The 21,225-nt window shown below is 43.6% G+C and overlaps 1 protein-coding gene across 17 annotated transcripts in view; it reads right to left on the minus strand.

Annotated features, from left to right (window-relative positions):
• Window positions 1-12,604, minus strand: part of AGL (amylo-alpha-1,6-glucosidase and 4-alpha-glucanotransferase) — a 47,379-nt gene extending 34,775 nt beyond the window's left edge. For 4 of the 17 annotated variants that reach the window (XR_014527899.1, XR_014527900.1, XR_014527901.1 and 1 more), the window contains exons 1-7: window positions 12,334-12,600; window positions 11,665-11,814; window positions 7,273-7,483; window positions 5,449-5,615; window positions 4,592-4,795; window positions 2,028-2,209; window positions 317-428 (exon numbers count right to left, since the gene is read on the minus strand). Coding sequence is in view for 13 of the 17 variants with exons in the window: in XM_083510902.1 (XP_083367028.1) it covers window positions 317-428; window positions 2,028-2,209; window positions 4,592-4,795; window positions 5,449-5,615; window positions 7,273-7,483; window positions 11,665-11,746 (958 nt within the window). In the remaining 4 variants the exon portion in view is untranslated. Of the gene's footprint in view, window positions 1-316; window positions 429-2,027; window positions 2,210-4,591; window positions 4,796-5,448; window positions 5,616-7,272; window positions 7,484-11,664; window positions 11,815-11,950 lie in introns of all 17 variants that reach the window. The other 13 variants (XR_014527902.1, XM_083510897.1, XM_083510903.1 and 10 more) reach the window with 8 other exon arrangements.
• Between the last annotated feature and the right edge of the window lie 8,621 nt (window positions 12,605-21,225).

Here is a 21,225-nt window from a genome sequence, read left to right on the forward strand (position 1 = left end):
CTACACTTGAACTCTGGCCACACTGCAAAAGAAGAATAGGTAATCAGATACCAGGGCATAGACCCTCTCAAAGTGGCCTGCCAGGGACAGAGAAGCTCCGAATCTGCCCCACCAGCTGAATCCTGTTCCCCAAAATGCCCTATTGCCCCGTGACAAGCTACTTTTGGGAATGGAATGGACTTTTGAAAGTAGCTTTATTTGCAACATGCTACAAGAAAGGTAGTTAAAAGTTCTACTGGCCTAGCCAAAGCCAACCGCGGCTACCTGGATCCCAGGTGGTGTTTGTTCGTGCTGATAGTTATAAGGTTTTTTTTACCTTGAGTCAACAGAGTTTTAAATTGCTGGACTGCTTTGTTAACATCTACTTGGAAAAATTCCCATAATCTTAGCTTCGGGAAAATATCCTCCCATATGACTTTACGGACATTCTGCAAAAATAAAAGCAGCATGTCAGGCAGGTAAAAAAAAATCAGTGCCATATACAAAAAATTATTATAAATGCTCCTGTGCCAAAACTGTTCTGAGCCATCATTCCTTTATTATATACACAACACTCTGGGAGGCATTTATACTGTTTCACGGGAAAGAAAGCACAGAATCAAGCAGCAAATACTTTATTTATTTAGAAAAACAAACAAACAAACAAAAATTTTGAGCTAAACCCTAGTACATATATGACTTATTTTATATGAACTTATGGGTCACCATTCTACAAAATATTCATGACAAGACCACTTGCAATACAGAGCCAGAAAGAAAAACTTTTTTTAAAAAAGCTTATACCCTGGAACTACAATGGGCAAAGCCTGTCCTGTTGCAGAACAACACTTCTTCTCCTTATGCAACAAGACATCTCTTGAGGAGGCAAGAGCAGGAAGAAAGGAATGGAAAGTCCTGCTGTGCAAACAGGAGTCTAATTTAAGGTTACCCAGACGTTTCCCGGGGACAGTCCCCGGATTTACAAATCAGTCCCATCCTGGATTCACTGGAAAAAAATCTGGTAACCTTAGAATTGCCACACATTGGATCTAACCCAATATTACTGTACTTAAGACAAATATTACGAAGTACAATAGAAAGGGTCAGCATACAGATGCTGTCTTTTTTGTTATACAGTGGTGCCCCGCAAGACGAAATTAATTCGTTCCACAATTTTTGTTGTCTAGCGAATTTTTCGTCTTGCGAAGCACGAAATCCCATAGGAATGCATTGAAAATCAATTAATGCGTTCCTATGGTCAAAAAAAGTCCAAACAAAGCCAAATTTGGTACAACAACAGTTTATTAACTGCTCTTTAAAGTCACACATACTGTAAAGAGCAGTTCAAAAATTTAAGGGAAAATAAATTAACTTTATAAACAAAACATGTCTTTGTTTTTAGTCAAAGAAAAAAAGTCGCGAGACGTTTTCGTCTTGCGAAGCAAGCCCATAGGGGAAATTCGTCTTGCGAGGCAAATCGCGAACGGAAAAACCTTTCGTCTAGCGAGTTTTTTGTCTTGCGAGGCATTCGTCTTGCGGGGCACCACTGTATAAAAAGACTACTACCATACTGAAGGAAATGAAGTTTTAGTCCTCCTACAGAAAGGCAAGCCGAAAAGTGAAATGGTTAGAAGTTCCACAGATTATAAATTAGACTTCCCTTTCATTCAGTGACAGCATGTGTTAAGGTAAAGGTAAAGGGACCCCTGACCATTAGGTCCAGCCGTGACCGACTCTGGGGTTGCGGCGCTCATCTCGCTTTATTGGCCGAGGGAGCCGGCATTCAGCTTCCGGGTCATGTGGCCAGCTCTGGAGAACCAGAGCAGCGCATGGAAACACTGTTTACCTTCCTGCCTATTTATCTGCTTGCACTTTGACGTGCTTTCGAACTGCTAGGTTGGCAGGAGCAGGGACCGAGCAACGGGGGCTCATCCTGTCACAGGGATTCGAACTGCCGACCTTCTGATCGGCAAGTCCTAGACTCTGTGGTTTAACCCACAGCACCACCCGTGTCCCACCAAGCGATATATTATGTGTTTATTTCTTACATTCAAGTGGTGTTCGTTCTCAAGCAGCGGAGGAACTCCTTTGTCGTTGCATTTCCCACCAGCCACTTTACAGGTTAAATGCCACAGGGCTCGATCCAAAAGCCAGGCTGGTTTCAAGTGAGGAGAATTAACAAGGTTGTATGCACATTCTGGATGCTGAGTTATCCATTCACTATTCGAAGCTAGGGAAAACAAAGAGATACACAATGAGCAAGAGGGAAAAATTAAATATCAAGCACATAGCACCTCAGGATGGCACTTCCATTATCCTGCCAATTACCTCTATGGAGTGTATGTATGAAAGTTAAGATTCTGAATGGACAGGAAACTAGGAAGTCTTACATTGGATAGGTCACATTTAGTATTTTTTAAAGGTGCTTCTTGATTTCTTAATGCAGAAAACGACAATGTACAGAATTCTAAGGCATCTCTCATATTTGTTTACTGCTTACTGTCTACAGCAGGCTTCCTCCAACTCGGCCCTCCAGATGTTTTTGGCCTACAACTCCCATGATCCCTAGCTGGCAGGACCAGTGGTCAGGGATGATGGGAATTGTAGTCTCAAAACATCTGGAGGGCAGAGTTGGAGGAAGCCTGGTCTACAGAGAAGTCTAGGAATACTGCTGAAAGTAAAAAACTCAGAAGAAGCTGAGCATATATATTCTGCTCCGTTCAAGATTCACTACTGGGATATTATAAATCTTTTCGTTCCACAGCGGTGAGATTTGTTGGCCATTCTTTTCTATATGAATCAGCAACCAAGTGCTAAAGCAATAAAGCCTTGCCAAGTTTCAAAGTCCATATCTGTAGCTTGGCCTTTTGCCGGATGCAGTTGGCAAGTGAGTTTTTCAATGGCGGCAATCAGCCAAAGTTATACCTCTTTTCTAATGTTAACTGATCAGGTGTTTTTCCAGTAACCTGTCATTACTAATCAGCCTGATGCAAACACTCACAGGTATTGGGTAGGCTTCAACGTAGTGCTAACGAGATCGTTCTCTTGGGCAAGCAGAAATGATTGTGCTCACAGAACGATCCATCTTTCCCTCCCATCATGGGATGATCTGGGGTTTTTCCTGACTCTCCAGAGCAGAACTGGGCGAGATGCAGAGTTACACATGGGGATAACCATTGCACTAGTGGCAGTCCTTGGAACCTTATAGCTGAATCCAGCCCTAGATCTTTAGAAGTTTAAATGTTGTCCTTCATATATACTTTGCAATGTCAAGGAAGGCATCAACACTAATTTTTAGCCACTCCCGCCCCCCCACTGCCATAAAATCATTTCCCAAAATTCTGAAGAGCACACACGCAAGTTATGTTCCTTTTTGGGGAGAACTTTGCCAGCTACTGAAATTGCATTGCTTATTAAATTTTGTAATCAAAGGAGACAATGTTGAAGGACCCACACCTAGGAACTAAGGAACTCTGCAAGTTCTCAAAAAATGGTTATTCCACTGAGTGAGACTTGTGCAGTTCTCCGGGGATAAGTGCAAGCTCAAATATGCATTCATCACTTGATAGCTGTAATATATCCAGTGATGTTCTACATCTCAAACCATCATCCAGACCCAAAGCTTCTTCCGATGCAAGCAGTTCAAGGTTCACCAGCCCATCATTGAGGTACATGTGTGTCTCAATATGTCTGCTGGAGGGGGGCATTCAATTAGTGTGCGCTCTCTCTCTCTCTCTCTCTCTCTCTCTCTCTCTCTCTCTCTGTGTGTGTGTGTGTCACATAGGAGTGACAGAAAATAAAGCCTGGCCCTTGCATGGATATCAAGGAAACAGAGAAAACTGTCTAGGGAAGAACAGCACCTCTGTTGTGGTGCAAGTTGTTCTTCCTTAACCTAAAATTGTCCTCCAACATTGAAACTCAAGATCCTTTAGAACCTGGCATTCTAAAGCCACGAAGAGCTTACTTTTCACGGAAGGTCTGACCTTTATAAACATGGAGCTCTGCCATCAGCGGTAAAAGCAGCCAGCCAATTGAACTGACAAAATGAGGCTGCGTTCCACTTGGACACTTTCGTCAGTCTCTACTTAGCTGCACAAATACTTCTACTTATGCAATACTTTTGCCCAGTTCTGAAAACTGGCATGGGAATGTCCTCCAACCCTCCCTTCAGAAACTGAAAAAACAGAGGGCTTTCTTCTCTTGGGTAATGGAGACACAACATTTCGTGCTTGCAGGAGCTGTAACCCTCAAAGCATTTTTAAAACAAGTCAATTAAAAATGTCTGAATAGTTACAAATCTTAAAATCACCACCAAACGCCACCCCCTATTTTTCCCCTGGGTTATTTAAGCAAAATACAGTTATAAACAACACACAGAGCCTAGAGGGAAATTTACTGCCTAGCTTCAACTAATTCTTAAAAATATATTTTTAAAATTCTCTTTTTATACTCCTGGACACGACTGGTCTTTGTGAAGTTTCCACATGCATGCAAAAGTTGCTGAATACAAATGTGTGCATTTGTTAAGTGCAGTGGATAAGACAGAGAAACTATCACCCTACGCATTTTCACCCTTGAGGTTAAATTCAAATGATAGCAAGAATGAACATACCAGTGTGATTGTAGACTACATCGGTAATACAAAGTATATTCCATTCATTTTTCATTTTTTCCACTAGTTTTCCAAGCTCACTCCAAGAACACTTTTTGTTAGGGGTTGAAAAATCAGGATTTATTTCCAGCTGATCAGCTAATGAATAACATGATCTTGATAAACCAAGTTTCTGGACTGGTGTCAAGTGAACCATGTTGTAACCTACAAAGCAATAATGAAATGTATTAACATGACACTTATAGTAGACTGGGCAGTCTTAAGTATTGAAGGCAAAGGTAAAAGACCCCTGGATAGTTAAGTCCAGTAAAAAGTGACTATGGGGTGTGGCGTTCATCTCACTCTCAGGCTGGGGGAGCTGGCGTTTGTCCACAGAAAGCTTTCCGGGTCATGTGGCCAGCATGACTAAACCGCTTCTGGTGCAACGGGACACCGTGACGAAAGCCAGAGTGAACAGAAACACTGTTTACCTTCCCGCCACAGCGGTACCTATTTATCTACTTGCACTGGCGTGCTTTCAAACTGCTAGGTTGGCAGGAGCTGGGACAGAGCAACGGGAGTTCATCCCGTTGTGGGGATTCGAACCGCCGACCTTCTGATTGGCAAGCCCAAGAGGCTGAGTGGTTTAGACCACAGCCCCACCTGCTCCTTGCTGAGTACTGAAAGCAACCCTTCATAAAAGCATGCAGCAAGCTTGGTGAAGCCAAGCAAGTCTGGGTCTGGTAAGCATCCAAATGGGAGATTTGCCTGGGAACCATGTGTGGATTGCCTTGAGCTCTCCGGAAGAAATAGGAAATTTAAATACAGTCAGTCAATCAGTGTTATGTACCAGAGATTTGAGTCAATGTGTCTATTACCAGATTCTTTTGCGACTCTAAGACGATCTTCCCATCCATCAAATGGTCCCAGACACTTAGCCAGGAATGTCTGGAGTGTAACACAATCCAGGGGCAATTCATGATTGTCAGCACCAACACGCAAAATAGGATCCACAACTATGTAACCTCCACCGCTTTTCTTATCTCTGCAAGAACACACACACATCTTTTATCAATACAAAAGCTAATAAATGCTGGAGTCAACCACCTATTATTACCAAGACCTAACAAGATATTTTTCGCTTGCTATTCTAAAATTATTTTAATGTCTTTAAGGGAATCCGAAAGCATTTACAATACTTTGAAGCTCAAAAGATACTGCTTTTTAAAAACCCTTTAAGCCTGCAAGTCTATACTGTACTCACTAGCCCGGAAGAGTAAACCCCGCTGTACTTAATAGATGTTACTCCTATGTACAATAGAATTCATAGAACTGTTCTTAAGAGAAGCCAAACATAGAATAAAAACTGTGGAATGGCTGAAACAGGAATGCTAGGAAAGTCAAATGCATTTAACCCATGTTTTATAAAGAATCGAGGAGTTTCCCCCAGGAACCATCTCAAATTCACCTGTGACCTTCCTGACATTATGAGACTGTTTCCCTGCTGCTGCAATTATAATTATAAAGCAGTTTATAGCAGGCTTCCTCAAACTCAGCCCTCCAGATGTTTTTGGCCTACAATCCCCATGATCCCTAGCTAGCAGGACCAGTGGTCAGGGAAGATGGGAACTGTAGTCTCAAAACATCTAGAGGGCCAAGTTTGAGGAAGCCTGATAGTGTTTAAAATGCTTCATATGCCCTCTTTGCCTCTGGACCCCACCCCTCTAGTTGTGTTCAAGCAGGCCTTAAAGATTTTACTATTCCAAGTTGTTTTTAATTGAATAGGACGGCTGTCCACAATTTTAACTGCTACTGCTTTTATTTGTGGCTGGATGATTTAACTGTTTTAAATTATATTTTTTTATGATCCTTAACTGTGAATATCCCCGAGTTGTCCCTTGGCCAAAAACAATGATGAAAAAATAGCCAAATAAATAAAATATTGGGAATCATAAACCACTATTATGGCTTTGTTGAAGATTCAGGCTGGGACATGATGGCTTGCCCAAAGAGGACTTCCCAGCTCTCACACAGCCATTCTGCCACAAGAGATGTAAAAGGTTTTGTTTTGTAAATTATTGAGATACAGAGTCTCTCCTAAAAATAGCAACAATAACATGGGTGCACTTTTAAGTATCTCTCTGTCTGAAGATTTATGCAAGCAGCTTGTAATCTGCACAGAAGTTTCCAGGATCTTCCTGCAGAGAAACTTTATGTATTCTATACACATATAGATCTAAACTGCTTGACTGTTCCCCATCTATTTTTGAGGTGGGGGGGGGGAGACACACACAAACCTCTGCATGGAGAACCAGCCTCCCGGGCTATCTTAAGGTTTGCGGCCTACTCCTCTGTCACACAAAAAGGACTGCCAGCAGGGTTAAGATATGAACCACTCCCAATACAATCGTACCTTGGTTCTCAAACAGAATTTGTTCTGGGAGTCCGTTCCGACTCCCGGAACTGTTTGAAAACCAAGACACGGCTTCTGATAGGCTGCAGAGGCATCCTGCAGCCAATCGGAAGCCAGAGAAGTCGCTTCCAAAAATTGTTCGGAAACCGGAACACTCACTTCCAGGTTTCGAATGATCAGAAGCCGATTTGTTCGGGAGCCAAGGCGTCTGAGATCGAAGGTACGACAGCATAAGAAACAGGAGGTACCGATGCAAGTTTATCGTCCTCTGGAGCCAACCATTACTTACTCATGACTGAAATAATACTGGTATGACCCAGAGATCTGGAGATCTAGTTTGCAGTATTTGTCAGAGTCATCTTCTTTCCCAGTTGGGTTGTGCCACGACAGGCACCTGAACTTGTGACGGTTGAACCCTTCTCCAGAAGCTGGGTAGTTGGTATGCACAGTAACGTGTTTGCCTTGCAAGGTAGGCCCCAGACGGAACTGTAGTTCAAAACCTGAACAGAGCAAGACAGGCAATGGTTAGAGAGCAAACACCTGTATCTTAAAACTTATCAACATGGAATGGTGCCTCAATGAGCCAACTGCCAGAAAGGACTGTTGAGGAAATGGCTGGTTTGTTTGCCATGAGTTCTGTTTATCCACAGAGGAAAGGAAGGGCTGCACAGGTTGAAAGACCCCAATGTGTTTATATGCATTAGCTCTCAGGGCAGATGAATGCTGGAAATTAAATATTTAGACATCAAACAGCTCCATCGATTGAGCTACAGATATGAACAGAACGGTACAGTTGTTCACTCATTAAGAGCCACTAATGACCAAGGCCTAGATCTTGCAAACCATATGCGAGAGGGAGCCATGAACAACAAAGAACAAAGCACTCAAACAAAGATTATTTTCTTTAAAAAACCAACACCACACAAAGTATCTGTTCATCCAAAACAAAACAGCCTTGGCTACTGTGGCCTCCAAAGCTCATAAAGTACTACACACAATTTACGAAATTATACAAGAGAGAAACATTTTATAACTGTTTCAAAGAAGATATGGAACGGAGCCAGCTCAAAAGCAATGCCAGAATGAAGTTGTACAAATATATGCACGAGTAGTCCATGATTATTTCATCTGCATCTGTTTACCTTCATTTACTGACACAGAAATGAATTGGTAAGCAGCGTGAAGATCTTTGGGAAAGGCCTTTTCTGCAGTGGCTTCCTGTCTGTGGAATACTCTCCCCAGGGAAGTTCGGCTGGCGCCTTCATTTTACACTTTAGGCATCAGGTAAAAGCATTCCTCTTTAAATAGGCCTTTGGCTGATTACATCCAATACCATCTTAAATGTGTTGTGGGGTTAGTGGTTTATTTTTGTTCTTGTTTTCATCATGCATTTTGCATTTTTTTAAATCTTGTGTTTTTGTGTTGTGAACCGCCCTGAGATTTATGGATAGAGTATAGTATAACAATTTAATAAATATTGTAATAATAATAATAATAATAATAATAATAATTTGTTTAGCCTAAGGTTCTTTGCCTTCATAACAATGTCTATAAAAATAAATCAAGATCAGGTCATTTGTGCTTTTGCTACAGGCTTGACAAGTTTGTTTATAGTTTGCTAAACATAGATCGGACTGCAGAGATGTTTGCTACTGATATCTTATTCCCTAAAACCCATGTAGACTAAAAATGCATAGCTCATATTAGTTACACCGTCTATCTGTTAGTTCTTTCTGCTATGTGGAAGTGCATGGCTTTTTCTATTTTAAAAGTTTTTCCCAAATCGTTTTTTTCTATTTTGCAGAGCAGAAATACAGATAAGAACTAGCTACATTTTCCTTCACATAGTGCATTGTCCTTGAGGTGCTCCCCTAGCCATTTTTCAAATTATAAAATCAAATCACCTGAGCAAATTCCTAGTTTTAGAGGAGCATAATTTGTTAAACACAGTTGAATTATTTTTGGTTCTGGCTAGTTGTTGAGATTACATTACTATTTGGGTCAATTATAACTGCTGTTCTTTATTGATTTTGTTTTATGTATATGGGGAAACCACTTTTGAGACTCATAATTTATAAATGAAAAGCTGGAATTTAAGAAAATAAAAATTCAAAAATTTTGAGGTTTCAACAGTTCTTCGGCATTCAGCAATTAAAATTCTTACAGCCTGAACCTAACCATGCTTTATGTTTACTTCTTTTCTATGGAGGCTGTTGTCCAGTTTGTGTACTTGGGATTCCATGCTTTACAAGTAACATGGGGGTAAGTCTCATTAACCTGAATGGAGCTTCCTTCTGAGCAACAGATAGCCTTGTTAATGTAGAAACAAGCACCCAAGATGGTACAGATGAAGCAGGAAGCACAAATGCTTCAAACTACCTGTTTCCTAGCCTACACGGTCAATGAAGTACAGTGGTACCTTGGGTTAAGAACTTAATTCGTTCCGGAGGTCTGTACTTAACCTGAAACTTGTTCTTAACCTGAAGCACCACTTTAGCTAATGGGGCCTCCTGCTGCCGCTGCGCCACCGGAGCACGATTTCTGTTCTCATCCTGAAGCAAAGTTCTTAACCTGAGGTACTATTTCTGGGTTAGCGGAGTTTGTAACCTGAAGCGTATGTAACCTGAAGCGTATATAACCCGAGGTAGCACAGTGGTACCTCAGATTACAAATGCTTTGGGTTACAAACACTTCAGGTTACAAACTCCTCTAACCCAGAAGTAGTACCTCGGGTTGAGAAATTTGCCCCAGGATGAGAACAAAAATTGCGCGCCGGTGGCATGGCGGCAGCAGGAGGCCCCATTAGCAAAAGCGCGCCTCAGGTTAAAAACGGCTTCGGGTTAAGAACGGACCTCCAGAACGAATTAAGTTTGTAACCCGAGGTACCACTGTATTATTTTAGTGTGTTCCCTGTCGAAGACTGCAGAAACATCTCCTGCGTAGAGGAGGTGTAACTTTTAAATTTTGGATATGATTTACTTCTGAGTAGGTATGGTTAGGATTGATTGCACTGTAAGTTCTACTGAACTGAACAGGGCTCACTCCCAGCTAACTGGGGCATTCGCCTGCAGTCCTAAACGTTACTGTAGCTGCATGGTAACCAATTTTCCGCAAGTGGGTGCTTAGCACTTGGGATAACATTTATGCAAGCCAACTCTTTGGACTTGGCTGCCAATTCTGCAGTCAGAACCCACACACCAGCCTCTATCAACAGTTGCTCCAGTATGGCTATGATAACATTTAATGCCCCCTCTCTTGTGGGGGAATGAAAGTGCATTCCAATTTTTTTCTAGTCTATGTCATTCACTACCACATCCAAAAATGCCCTTCCTTACATTCCAAACTTTCAATAGAATCTTCTTCAAAGTTACAACAGCTTAAACTGTCATTGTACTTCCTCTTACAGCAGATGGGCCCGACTGAGGTCAGTTCCTGTGTATATTCCTCTGAGGACTGCAATCCTAGCATCTTATTTTCAGGGTCAGAACGTTCTTCCCATGTTAGAAGATGGCACATCCATCTTAAGAAAAATTAGCTGGAAGCCAATCCCACTAATTGCTTAGAATTACAGCAGAAACCTTGGTAATAGATGTCCTTGATGACAACACTGGCAGATTTACAACTAACTGCAGGGCTATAGCCATGTTTAGACACAGCTGCACAAGTTTATTCAGAAGAACGCTTTCATTGTGTTCACTGGGAATTATTTACTAAGGGCACATTAAGATGCCATACCTCCAATGCTAAGGGTTCAGTGGCAAACTTGTGATTTCTAACCCTATTCCCATTACAAAACAGAAAAACAAAAACGAACTGGCAGGTGCTAAGCACAATTTGTATGGCAGAAGTGATAGAAGTGGTTAATACTTCCCTGCTTATTGTACCCCTGCCATTCCTGAGCTGTTCTCTACCCACCCCTGTTTCATGCAGCGAACAGTACAATTTGAGAGCACCTCTGCTTACTGCTTTAAAGCAAAGAAATAGTGATCTGTTCTCTTTGACCTGTTTGCCAACACACCCTTAGTTTAGCCCTTAAGCGTTGTTGTTGTTTTAAAAAAGAACACTGCAAGCCTGGAGCCTAACTTATAATTAGTCAGTTTATGACCACTCAGAGGAATGCTATATTCATAAACCATTTGAAAAGCATGGAGCAGCTTCAGAAAAATTAATGGATCATATTGACTTCTTTATGCATTATGCATACTCCTCAGCCAACTAAACTCTCATTTCTTAAATGGTTCCACCCACCTCTCCCATTGCCTCTTACGTCTGTTAAAAGTACTGATTTATTTATTGAAGTTATTTATAATGTCAGTGTTCATAGTCCCAGCTAGATGATGCACCTAATTCATTTCCTCCAAAGCCTTCCTCAAAACCCAACTTTCTTCACAAGACCCATTTCTTAACTCCTGGCAGCCATATGTGATCCGTTTACCCAGAAGTAAGCTCCTCTGTTGCTACAGTTTGCATGCTGACTGTGTGTAAGCTGCTTGGGGCAGAGGCCTCTCCATTTAAAAAAATATATTTTTTCCTCTGTAAAGCATACATCAATCTCTGTGCACAGGAAAACAGGACGAGATGGAAGAGTTAACAACTGTTTGAGTTTCCTCTTGCACAAGGATCCAACGCAACTTGTTAAACAAAAAACCCGAACACACAAGCAGCCGCCTGGGACACTGACCTTGCTCCAGCCGGAAGAGGGTCTTGTCCAGCTTTTCCATGTCGTTGAGAAGAAGCACTCTTGTCTGCTTACCGTGGGGCATCTTGGCTGCCTGGAGTTCTCAGCCCTTGCAGGCCACAGAGATTAGCTTCGGAAAGAAAGGAGTGGCTCCTAGGCAAGCAAAAGACACATACACAAAATACATAAAAGAGCAGCGTTTTGCAGCAGGCAAGGGAGGAGATGGGCGCATGCAGGGGTCACCTTGAAAGTCCTCCTGAAGAAGTCACCCAGACCCAGGGACACTTACATTTTTCACCCACCCCCTTTGCAATAAAACGACTCGGCAGAGAACGGTGTCAGAGGGCCGAGCAGGAGGGAGGTGGGGGCCGGTGTGTGGGAAGGCTGCCAAGGGCGCGCAAAAACCCCCTTCTCTCCCAGCCAAATCTGGCGAGGCTGCAAAGCACCCGAGGACCTCCGTGCGGGTCTGCAGGAGGGCGCTGTTCCTCTGGGGCCTGAGGGGCTGGCGCCTGTCACTCTTTCTCCTTTTCACCCCCACCCCCCAACCACCTGCCCCACATACCACAATGCGACCTGCCCCGGCGGCGCCACTGTAGAGCCAGTCCCCCCCCCCCCCTATTATCCCCGCCTGCGATTGTCTATAAATACGGCGCGCGGCCTCTCGCCACTCACCCGGAGACGCGGCTCCTGCGCGCAAAGAGGGAGGCGGGAGTCGAAAGAGAGACGGGCCGGAGAGAGGGAAGGGAGGAAGGAAGGAAAGGAAGAGTGAGGGATGCAGCCCCAAACGGGAGGAGGATCGGCCTCTGCAAGGCAGCGAATAGCCCCGCCTGCCTGAAGGGCTTCCAGGAAGGAGGAGGCTGCTGCGCTCGCCCTGTGCAGGGAGACTGGCTCTAGTGGCGGCGCAGGGTTGCTCGGCTTCGCCTTTGGCATGCCCCCCCTCCCCACGCCCAGCGAGAGCTGCTCTAGCAGCGAAGGAAAGGGAGGAGGAGGAGGAGGAGGTGGGAAAAAGGAGGAAGAGGAACTGCGAAGCCGAGGGAAGACGCCGCAAAGGCCGTTGCAAAATGCGCCCTTTGGCGCTTGCAAAACAGGTTCTTATTTCCCCGGCTGCCGGCTTCCTTCAACCCCAGGCGGCGTGATCATTTGCCATCTTATGCTTTCAGATGTGCTGGAAGCCGCCCAGAGTGGCTGCCACAAGGTCGGGGTACAAGTAATAAAGTGGTTGTTGTTGTTGTTGTTAGGATGGCACCAAACCGGTCCAGGTTCCGGGCCGGGGGCTGTGGGCCTCCAGCGGTTGCCGGACTACAGTTCTCCTCCTCCCGAGCATTGGCCATGCTGGCGGAGGCTCATGGGAGTTGGAGTCCAACAATGTCCGGAGCTGATCGCGCGCGCCCTGCAATTGCAATTTCCCCCGAGCGCCACGGTGCACGGCATTGGGACTCCGATAAATGGCCAGATTGAGGAAGTGTGGCTCTTCGTGCTGTGCACCAAGGTGTTTTCTCAACCACAGAGGTGGGGAAGGTGGTGGGAAGCGGGATCGAACACAAGCACCCTGGGCCAGTGTTGCCAATGTTACCTTAAAAAAAAATAATCCAATGATCTGACTCTTCGGCACGCATGGAGTATCTTACCTTTTCACGGGACCTGGATGACAAGTGCCTCTGAGCACGTAGGGAAGTTTCTTTTTAAATAAGGGCGCAGGGCTGGCCCAAGTCATTTTTGCAGAAAATATCACCTGTATACAATTAAGGTCCATAGTACTAGGGGGAGCAAAGTTATTTCGGCAGCTGAGACATAAAATCTCAAGCATTTCTCCCCTAGAGGGGGAACCCCCCCCCCAGTAATAAATAACAAATAACAGCAGTCTGTCTAATAGTAACCATATGATGTTCCTAAGGATGTGGAGTATGCTTTCTCAGAAGATTGGTATATCTTTGTATGTGCCCTCTGCTGCAACATTTTCTTGCAGACCCTGCTTGGTTTTTTTAAATTATTTATTTACTTATTTACTACTATTCATAAAATAATCTCAAAATGGTTTACAACAATTCTGCATAAAACCATACAATAGAAATTGCACATTTTAAAATCTGGAATCGGCTTCGCAGTTCTGAAGTGCTGATGCTCTCAGATGCTCATCTGAATCTGTATCCACCACCCATGTGCCGGTTCATGACTAGGGGCTTCCAGATTTCACGGTCCTGTCCCTTACCATTTGCCGATCCTTACCATTTGCCGATCGCCATGGGACTCTCTTGGGTTTGGATTTGGGATGGGTTTTGGGAAGACGTGTGAAATTTTTTTTATGTCTGTAGGTCAGTGCATGCTGACCAATGCACAGTCTTTGCAGTAAGGCTCTATTCCGATGGCATGAGTATCACGGCGACCAGTAGATTCTTATCTGCTGTGGCCTTCATCTGCCTTCACAGCTGTTGTAATACACCGCTTGTTACCTTCCACCTATTTTGCCTTTGAGGACTTCTTGGATCATTCTTTGTCTAGCTCCTCCCCTTTAACCTTACTGCCTTGGGTGACCCTGCTGGGAGCATGAGACTCTCCACGGCTTCGCTCACAAGGGTCATAGGAATGTGCAAGCCCACTCACCACGGCAAGGTGATGACCCAGCGACAACAGCAATAACCATCTACTGTCAATGACAGTCTATTATCAAATCCTGAATTCCAACTGGGTAGGGCCAGATTCAACTAACCGAGCATGCTAGCAGAAGCCAGTGCAAGTACAGTCATACCTCAGGTTAAAGTCGCTTTGGGTTAAATCTTTTTAGGTTGTGTCCCGTGGTGACCCGGAAGTAACAGAATGGATTGTACTTCCGGGTTTCGCCGTTCGTGCATGCGCAGACTCTCAAAATGATGTCACGCACATGCGCAGAAGCAGCGAATCATGACATGCAGATGCGGGTTGCATTCTGCGCAGGATGTGAACAGGGCTCCGGAACGGATCCTGTTCGCATCCAGAGGTACCACTGTACAATATGGCTCCCCCCATGTGCAAATCTGTTCTGGAGGGAATAACCCCCTAGAACAGTAGAGGGAGAGGGGATAGTTCTGTCTGGCAAGAAGAAACATTTGCAGCAATGGAATAATCATCACAGTGTGACCCTGAATATCTCATCGTGATAGGCCCATTCAAAGTAGCCAGACAACACGTTTAGGTTCATACTCCAATTTACTAGGCATTCATTGCATTTCCAATGCTGGGTTCTTAATCTGTGTTCACAAAATAGACTTTATCCAAAATGCATACAGTGGTACCTCAGGTTACAGACGCTTCAGGTTACAGACTCTGCTAACCCAGAAATCGTACCTCGGGTTAAGAACTTTGCGTCAGGATGAGAATAGAAATTGTGCGGCAGCAGCGGGAGGCCCCATTAGCTAAAGTAGTACCTCAGGTTAAGAACAGTTTCAGGTTAAGAAAGTTTTCAAAGTTTGTCTGGCAGGGCAAAAAGCCCCAAATAAAGTTTAAAATACTAACTGACGCAAAAGAAAGAGGGGGGTTTGCCCTGCCAGACTTAAGGTTATACTACGAGGCGGCAGCCTTCTGCTGGTTGAAAGATTGGATTTTATTAGAGAATACAGATGTCCTAGACCTGGAAGGTTTTAACAATTCGTTAGGATGGCATGCGTATTTGTGGTACGGCAAGGCAAAAACACATGGAATGTTCAAAAACCATATTGTCAGGAAAGCAATTTTTATGGTCTGGATGAAATACAAAGACTTACTTGAAAGTAAGACTCCGAGGTGGCTATCACCAGTGGAGGCCAAGGCGTGGAAAAAACCCAATATGGAGGCCGGCTGGCCGAAATATTGGGAACTAATAGAAAAAATTGGTGACAATTGGAGGTTGCGGAGCTTTGAAAATTTAAAGGATAAGGTGCAAGATTGGTTTCACTATGCCCAAATTAACGAGGTTGTTAAGTTGGACAAAAAAACAGGATTCCAGGTGGAAAAATCTAAACTTGAGACAGAGTTGTTAGAACCAAAGACCAAGGTATTATCGAGAATGTATAACTTGCTGCTTAAATGGAATACACAGGATGAGACAGTTAAATCAGCCATGATAAAGTGGGCTCAAGACATTGGTTACAATATCATGTTTGAAGACTGGGAAAGGTTATGGACCACCGGTATGAAATTTACGGCATGTAATGCCTTGAAAGAAAACATTATGAAAATGATATACAGGTGGTACATGACCCCAGTCAAGCTTGCTAAGATATACCATTTGTCTGATAACAAATGTTGGAAGTGCAAGGAGGCTGAAGGAACATTCTTTCACCTTTGGTGGACTTGCCCAAGAGTGAAGGCCTTCTGGGAAATGATCTACAACGAGTTAAAAAAGGTGTTTAAGTACACCTTCCCTAAAAAACCGGAGGCCTTCCTCTTGGGTATTGTCGGCCAAAAGGTGCTAAAGGAGGATAGAACATTTTTTATGTATGCTACCACAGCAGCAAGAATCCTGATTGCCAAATATTGGAAGATTCAAGATTTGCCCACGCTGGAAGAGTGGCAAACGCAACTGATTGACTACATGGAGTTGGCCGAAATGACTGCCAGAATCCGAGATCTGGGAGAAGAAGCAATGGAGGAGGACTGGAAAAAATTTAAGAACTATTTGAAAAAATTTTATAAGTTATATGAACTATAAAATGACGCATAATTTGAAATGCTAGCCCCAGCAATGAGAGTGCAATATCTATGAAATTGGATAACATTATTGAAAGAATCAAAGTTTAAATGTTAAAAACGATAATATGCTTTGTTTTCAGAGTAAATGGACAATAAGGGATTTAAACTTAAATTGCAATTGAAAGTACAAAAGAATCACATGAAACAAGGTTATAATTTGCTGATAAATTTATTGTTAAGAATGCATTGTGCGGGAGATGTGGGGAAGTTCGATAGAAAGTTGAAATAAGCTGTTGAAAGGTCATGATTCTTTTTATCTTTTTGTTTTTTTTCTTCTTTTTTTCTTCTTTCGCCTGTCTATGTCTGAAAAAAATGCAATAAAAAATATTTAAAAAGAAGAAGAAGAAAGGACCTCCAGGCGAATTAAGTTCTTAACCCGAGGTACCACTTTATTGCTGTTTGATGCATTGTTTCTCAAACTGGACAGTGATTGGAGTCTTTTAAGTCATTCCCAATTTGCCTTTGGCCAAAGCATGAGCAACTTTGCATAGACCCTCCTGGTGTGTCCACAAACGGAAACGAATCTGACATTATTGAAGCCATGCTGATGTGAACAGTAAGGGAGGAAAGAGCTGTACAACACATGGGGCGGAGGGGGTAACAAATTCAATGTGTTTTAAGAGAAGTAGTATGAGCACGCCACTAGTGCTTCTAATCTAACTGGAATCACAAGATTAGAGCTTAAAAGTTTTTGCTGCCGCAGAGTCATTTCTAAACTGCCACAGTATGTACCATCTTAGGATATTGAGCAATACAGTGGTGCCCCGTAAGATGAACGCCTCACAAGACGAAAAACCCACTAGACGAAAGGGTTTTCCGTTTTGGAGGTGCTTCGCAAAACAAATCTCCTATGGGCTTGCTTCGCAAGACGACAATGCCTTGCGAGTTCCTGCGAGTTTTTTTCCCTCCCCCCCCTTTTCTAAGCCGCTAAGCCGCTTATCAGCTGATCCGATCAGCAGATAAGCCACTAAAAGCCGCTAATAGCGCTAATCCGCTAATCCGTCAATGGGCTTGCTTCACAAGACGAAAAAACCGCTAGACGAAGAGAATCACAGAACGGATTCTTTTCGTCTTGCGAGGCACCACTGTACATGCCTCTGTTCCATTTCTTGCTGTGAATTATGTAATCGGAAACACTGTTTTTTTTTCTTTTGCTATTACAATCCACTTAGCTTCTTTCAGAGCTTTGCACCCCTAGTTTCCTACTATTTGCAGCCAGCCCTATAACAGAAGCAGTCCAGTTGCTCACAAGTGTCTCAGCGTTGAAATATTTTTAACTACACTCTGCAGAGAAGGTCAGTAGTCAAAGGTCAGTCTATTTTCAATACTCAGAGGTGTTTAAAAAAAACCCACCCTGTTCTCAAATTACAGTCACTTTGGTGAGGTGTTTTTTTATGTTTGCAAGGACACCATACTGTGGAATTAAGATGGTGGTAAAATCAGAAAGTTGAAATAGATAAGGAGATACTATGGATCAAACCTAGGTCTTCTGCTGGTATAAATTTGATTAACCTGAAGCACTTTGAGTATAAGAACATCACATCTGCTTGTGGTCATACTTTACTACTGCAACATTCAAATAACACCACCTCTGCTAGAGAGGATCATATCAATGTTACTATGCAAAAATTTGTCACATGAACTTAATTACAATTATACAAGAATAATTACAATATATTTGCAGAATATTTTACATCAAGGCTGCACAATTCCCCCCACAAATTCACATGGTGTTGAACGTCGATTACTCATTCAGGCTGTATGCAGGCGTGGATAATTTAACGGGCTCATCAAACAGTTTTCTGACAGGTCTTTGAAATGTAAGCCTGGGGCAGAGTTCCATCTGTCCGGAAGGAGGGAGGGGAAACTGTACTCAAGTGTGTGAGAGGGGGAAATACCACACAGTTAATTTACTGTGCCTGAATACGACGCATACATGAACAAAATGCAGCCTGGCCAGACAGCATCCTTGCAGCCAAGACTTTGGGGACATCAGAGCTGAAATCCCTACTTAGCCAAGAAGCTCACTGAATTGTCTAAGGCAAATTACTCTTGCTCAGTCTCACCGACTTCACAGGGCTGTTGTGGTGATGAATATCTGTGTGTGTGATCTAACACTTCTAACTTGTTGCTTGGAGGCAGGTTGGGATAAATAAGGAATGAATAATCAGTTCATTGGAGCCAACTGCTAGGGGCTGAGGTCCCTTCGCCCCCACAATTAAATATTTGAGGGGGCCATTCCCCCCAAAGCTGATGGCCATTACTGCTCAAATGGTGTGGGCACACCTCATCATGTGATTGATTATGTGGGGTGGGGCTTACCTGCCCCCCATATATTTTATTCGATTTGGCAGCCCTGAATCAGTTCTTTGCAGTTGCTGTTGGATTTTGTGCCGCTACTGCAAAAAATGTGATCATTCTAGCGTGTGGTGCCATCTTGTGGCCTTTCCATGGAAACAAAGCCTTACCAACAGTAAAAAAACAAATTCTCAACGTGGAGCTATACGTTACTAGGCAAATGTGGGGCCCTGCTAATTTGTGTGTGTGTAGAGGAGAATCAGTGGGCAAGAGGTGGGTACTTTAACCTTCCTCATGTATCCATTGATTTTTCCCTGAAAATGTCCCTCTCTGCCATTTTTACCTCATGCATGGTTTTATATTTCCAAACCCTGCTCTTCTTCACCAGAAGCTGCAGGTAGAATGCTGAAAATTGGAGCATTGAAAAGGATATATCAAGAACTCTGGCCAAAAGTTTCAATATAAGGAATAATTCCTACTCAAGAGTTGAAAAGAAAAACGTGTATATTCTGCTAAGAATAACAGTTTGAAGCTAGTAGTAAATTAAACACACCGTGTAAGTACGATAGTTTAAAAAAATTGGAGCATAGCAGCCACACATGTCTGGGCATCTCTTTCTGGGCAAATGATAGTAAAGAATATATTGTAAAATGCAATTGGCATCGACATGCCTAAGACATTTTGGCACCTGAGGCAGAAAATCCACTTGGTGCTCTCCTTGTTGTTCAATTAAAAAGAAAGACATTTTTAAGTGTGCCGAAATATCTACTGATGGGGCTGCCTCCCTGTAGGGATAGACCCTCCATCTTCTCTATGATCATCACAAAATTGAGAATGCATCAATAAACAAAGCACAACTGTACAGTGCCTTAATAAAAATACTTTTTCAGAATGATATGGGCACATCAAGCACTTGTACGAATTTTACTGAAACTGGGTTTTGGGTATCTTGTTTATAAAATGAAGCTATTGTATCAGTGGCTGAAGCATCAGCAAGAAATGAACCCAAGGTGTGACCAGGTAAATGAAAGGGAGAATGTAGAGAAGGATAAGCTCAGTTCGCCAAGACCTTTGCTGACTTCTGTGAGAGAAAGTACATAGGCTGCTACCTTGGGAGACTATAGTTGTGGCGACTTGCCCAGCTCCAAACACTTGAGCAATCCATCATACTGGCGTTTTGCTAGTCTATGAGTAAATTTTGCAATCCAGAGAACTATGACTAAATCTGTATATCCAGTAAGGCTTTGCATTTGTATTTCTGAAAAAAACCAATGCAACCCTTCCCTTTGTTTAAACCTACACATACATGCAAAGATCTTTTAGAACTTGTAAGGGGCTTTCAGAAGCTGTATTTGAGAGAGCTGTAGGAAGGCCTATACAGGTCTATTGGAAGACTGCCTGGACGGTGATTAAGGAGCACTGGGGCTACCAAAACATGTTGAACAAGCTGGAGCAGGCAGTCGTCTGCATTGGCTACGGTTCGGGTGGAGATATGTCATTGCTATATGCTCAGCCCAGGCGAGATGAGAAAAACCCCATAGCAAAATGGCAGAAGAAGAAGAAGAACACAGCTGCAGTCCAGTGTCCATGGAAACACTGCCAAACAGGGACTGTTGTGGCAATGATGCTCACATGGAGGGAGTCAATGGAAGCTAGCCAACAGGAACACAACCCCAGGACATCTTCAATAACAAAGGACACCCACAATCCATGAGCTCCTATCGCATAGGCAGCAATGACCCTCTCGCCCTGCTATAAGCCCCTAGGCATCCTTCCAGTTCTCTAATGTGAGAAACTGAAGGGCCACATTCTCATCTGGACAACCTTTCGAGGGCCTCATGCCAGAGGTGAGTAGGGCCAGTGGCAAAAGCACGTGGAGCACTGAATGCAAATATTACATCTGCGCGGTAGGCTGGTTTCCACACACACTCGCACACCCCTCTCTATTCTCCATCCAGGCAAGAAATTGACACTATCAAAACGAGTTCAAGGGCAAATTCCAGCCAGGCAAAAACCATCATGGGGGAGCAGCAAAACAGAGCTGGTGAGGGGTGTGGCCTGGAAAAAGGGTGTGTGGCCGAGGAGGACAAGTAGCCTGGGAAAAGGGATAGGTGGAGAGGCTTGAAGGGTTGCAGGACCCCTGATTTCTGACCTACCTTGCTCAGTAGCACTGTTTTGGAGCACAGCACACAAAGCAAAGAATGGAGAGGCTCCGGGGCCTGTTCTGCTACTCGGTCTCCTGTGGCAACCACCTCAGGCAGCTGATGCTGGGGTTATATGTTCCACTGGGGCCTGCCCTTTATCCCCAAAGCTACCCTGCTGTCTTCAAGGGCAACAGAAGTCTCTGTCCAAATGCCAACCTTAAAGTAAGATTCCAGCTGCAAGTCCAGTCAGTTTCTATGTACATGGAATGGGGGAGGGAGCAACTTCTTGTCCTTTGACTCGGGCAGTTGAATGCCTTATTAGTCTGGCCACACAACATGGCATCCGCAGAGTTCCCGGGGCATCCATTTAGTCAGCATGCAGTCCAGTTCCCATCGCCTCTAATTAAAACAGGTCATT

Source organism: Podarcis liolepis, assembly GCF_965112155.1.
Source record: "Podarcis liolepis genome assembly, chromosome: 6".
In the NCBI taxonomy this organism is placed as follows: Eukaryota; Metazoa; Chordata; class Lepidosauria; order Squamata; family Lacertidae; genus Podarcis; species Podarcis liolepis.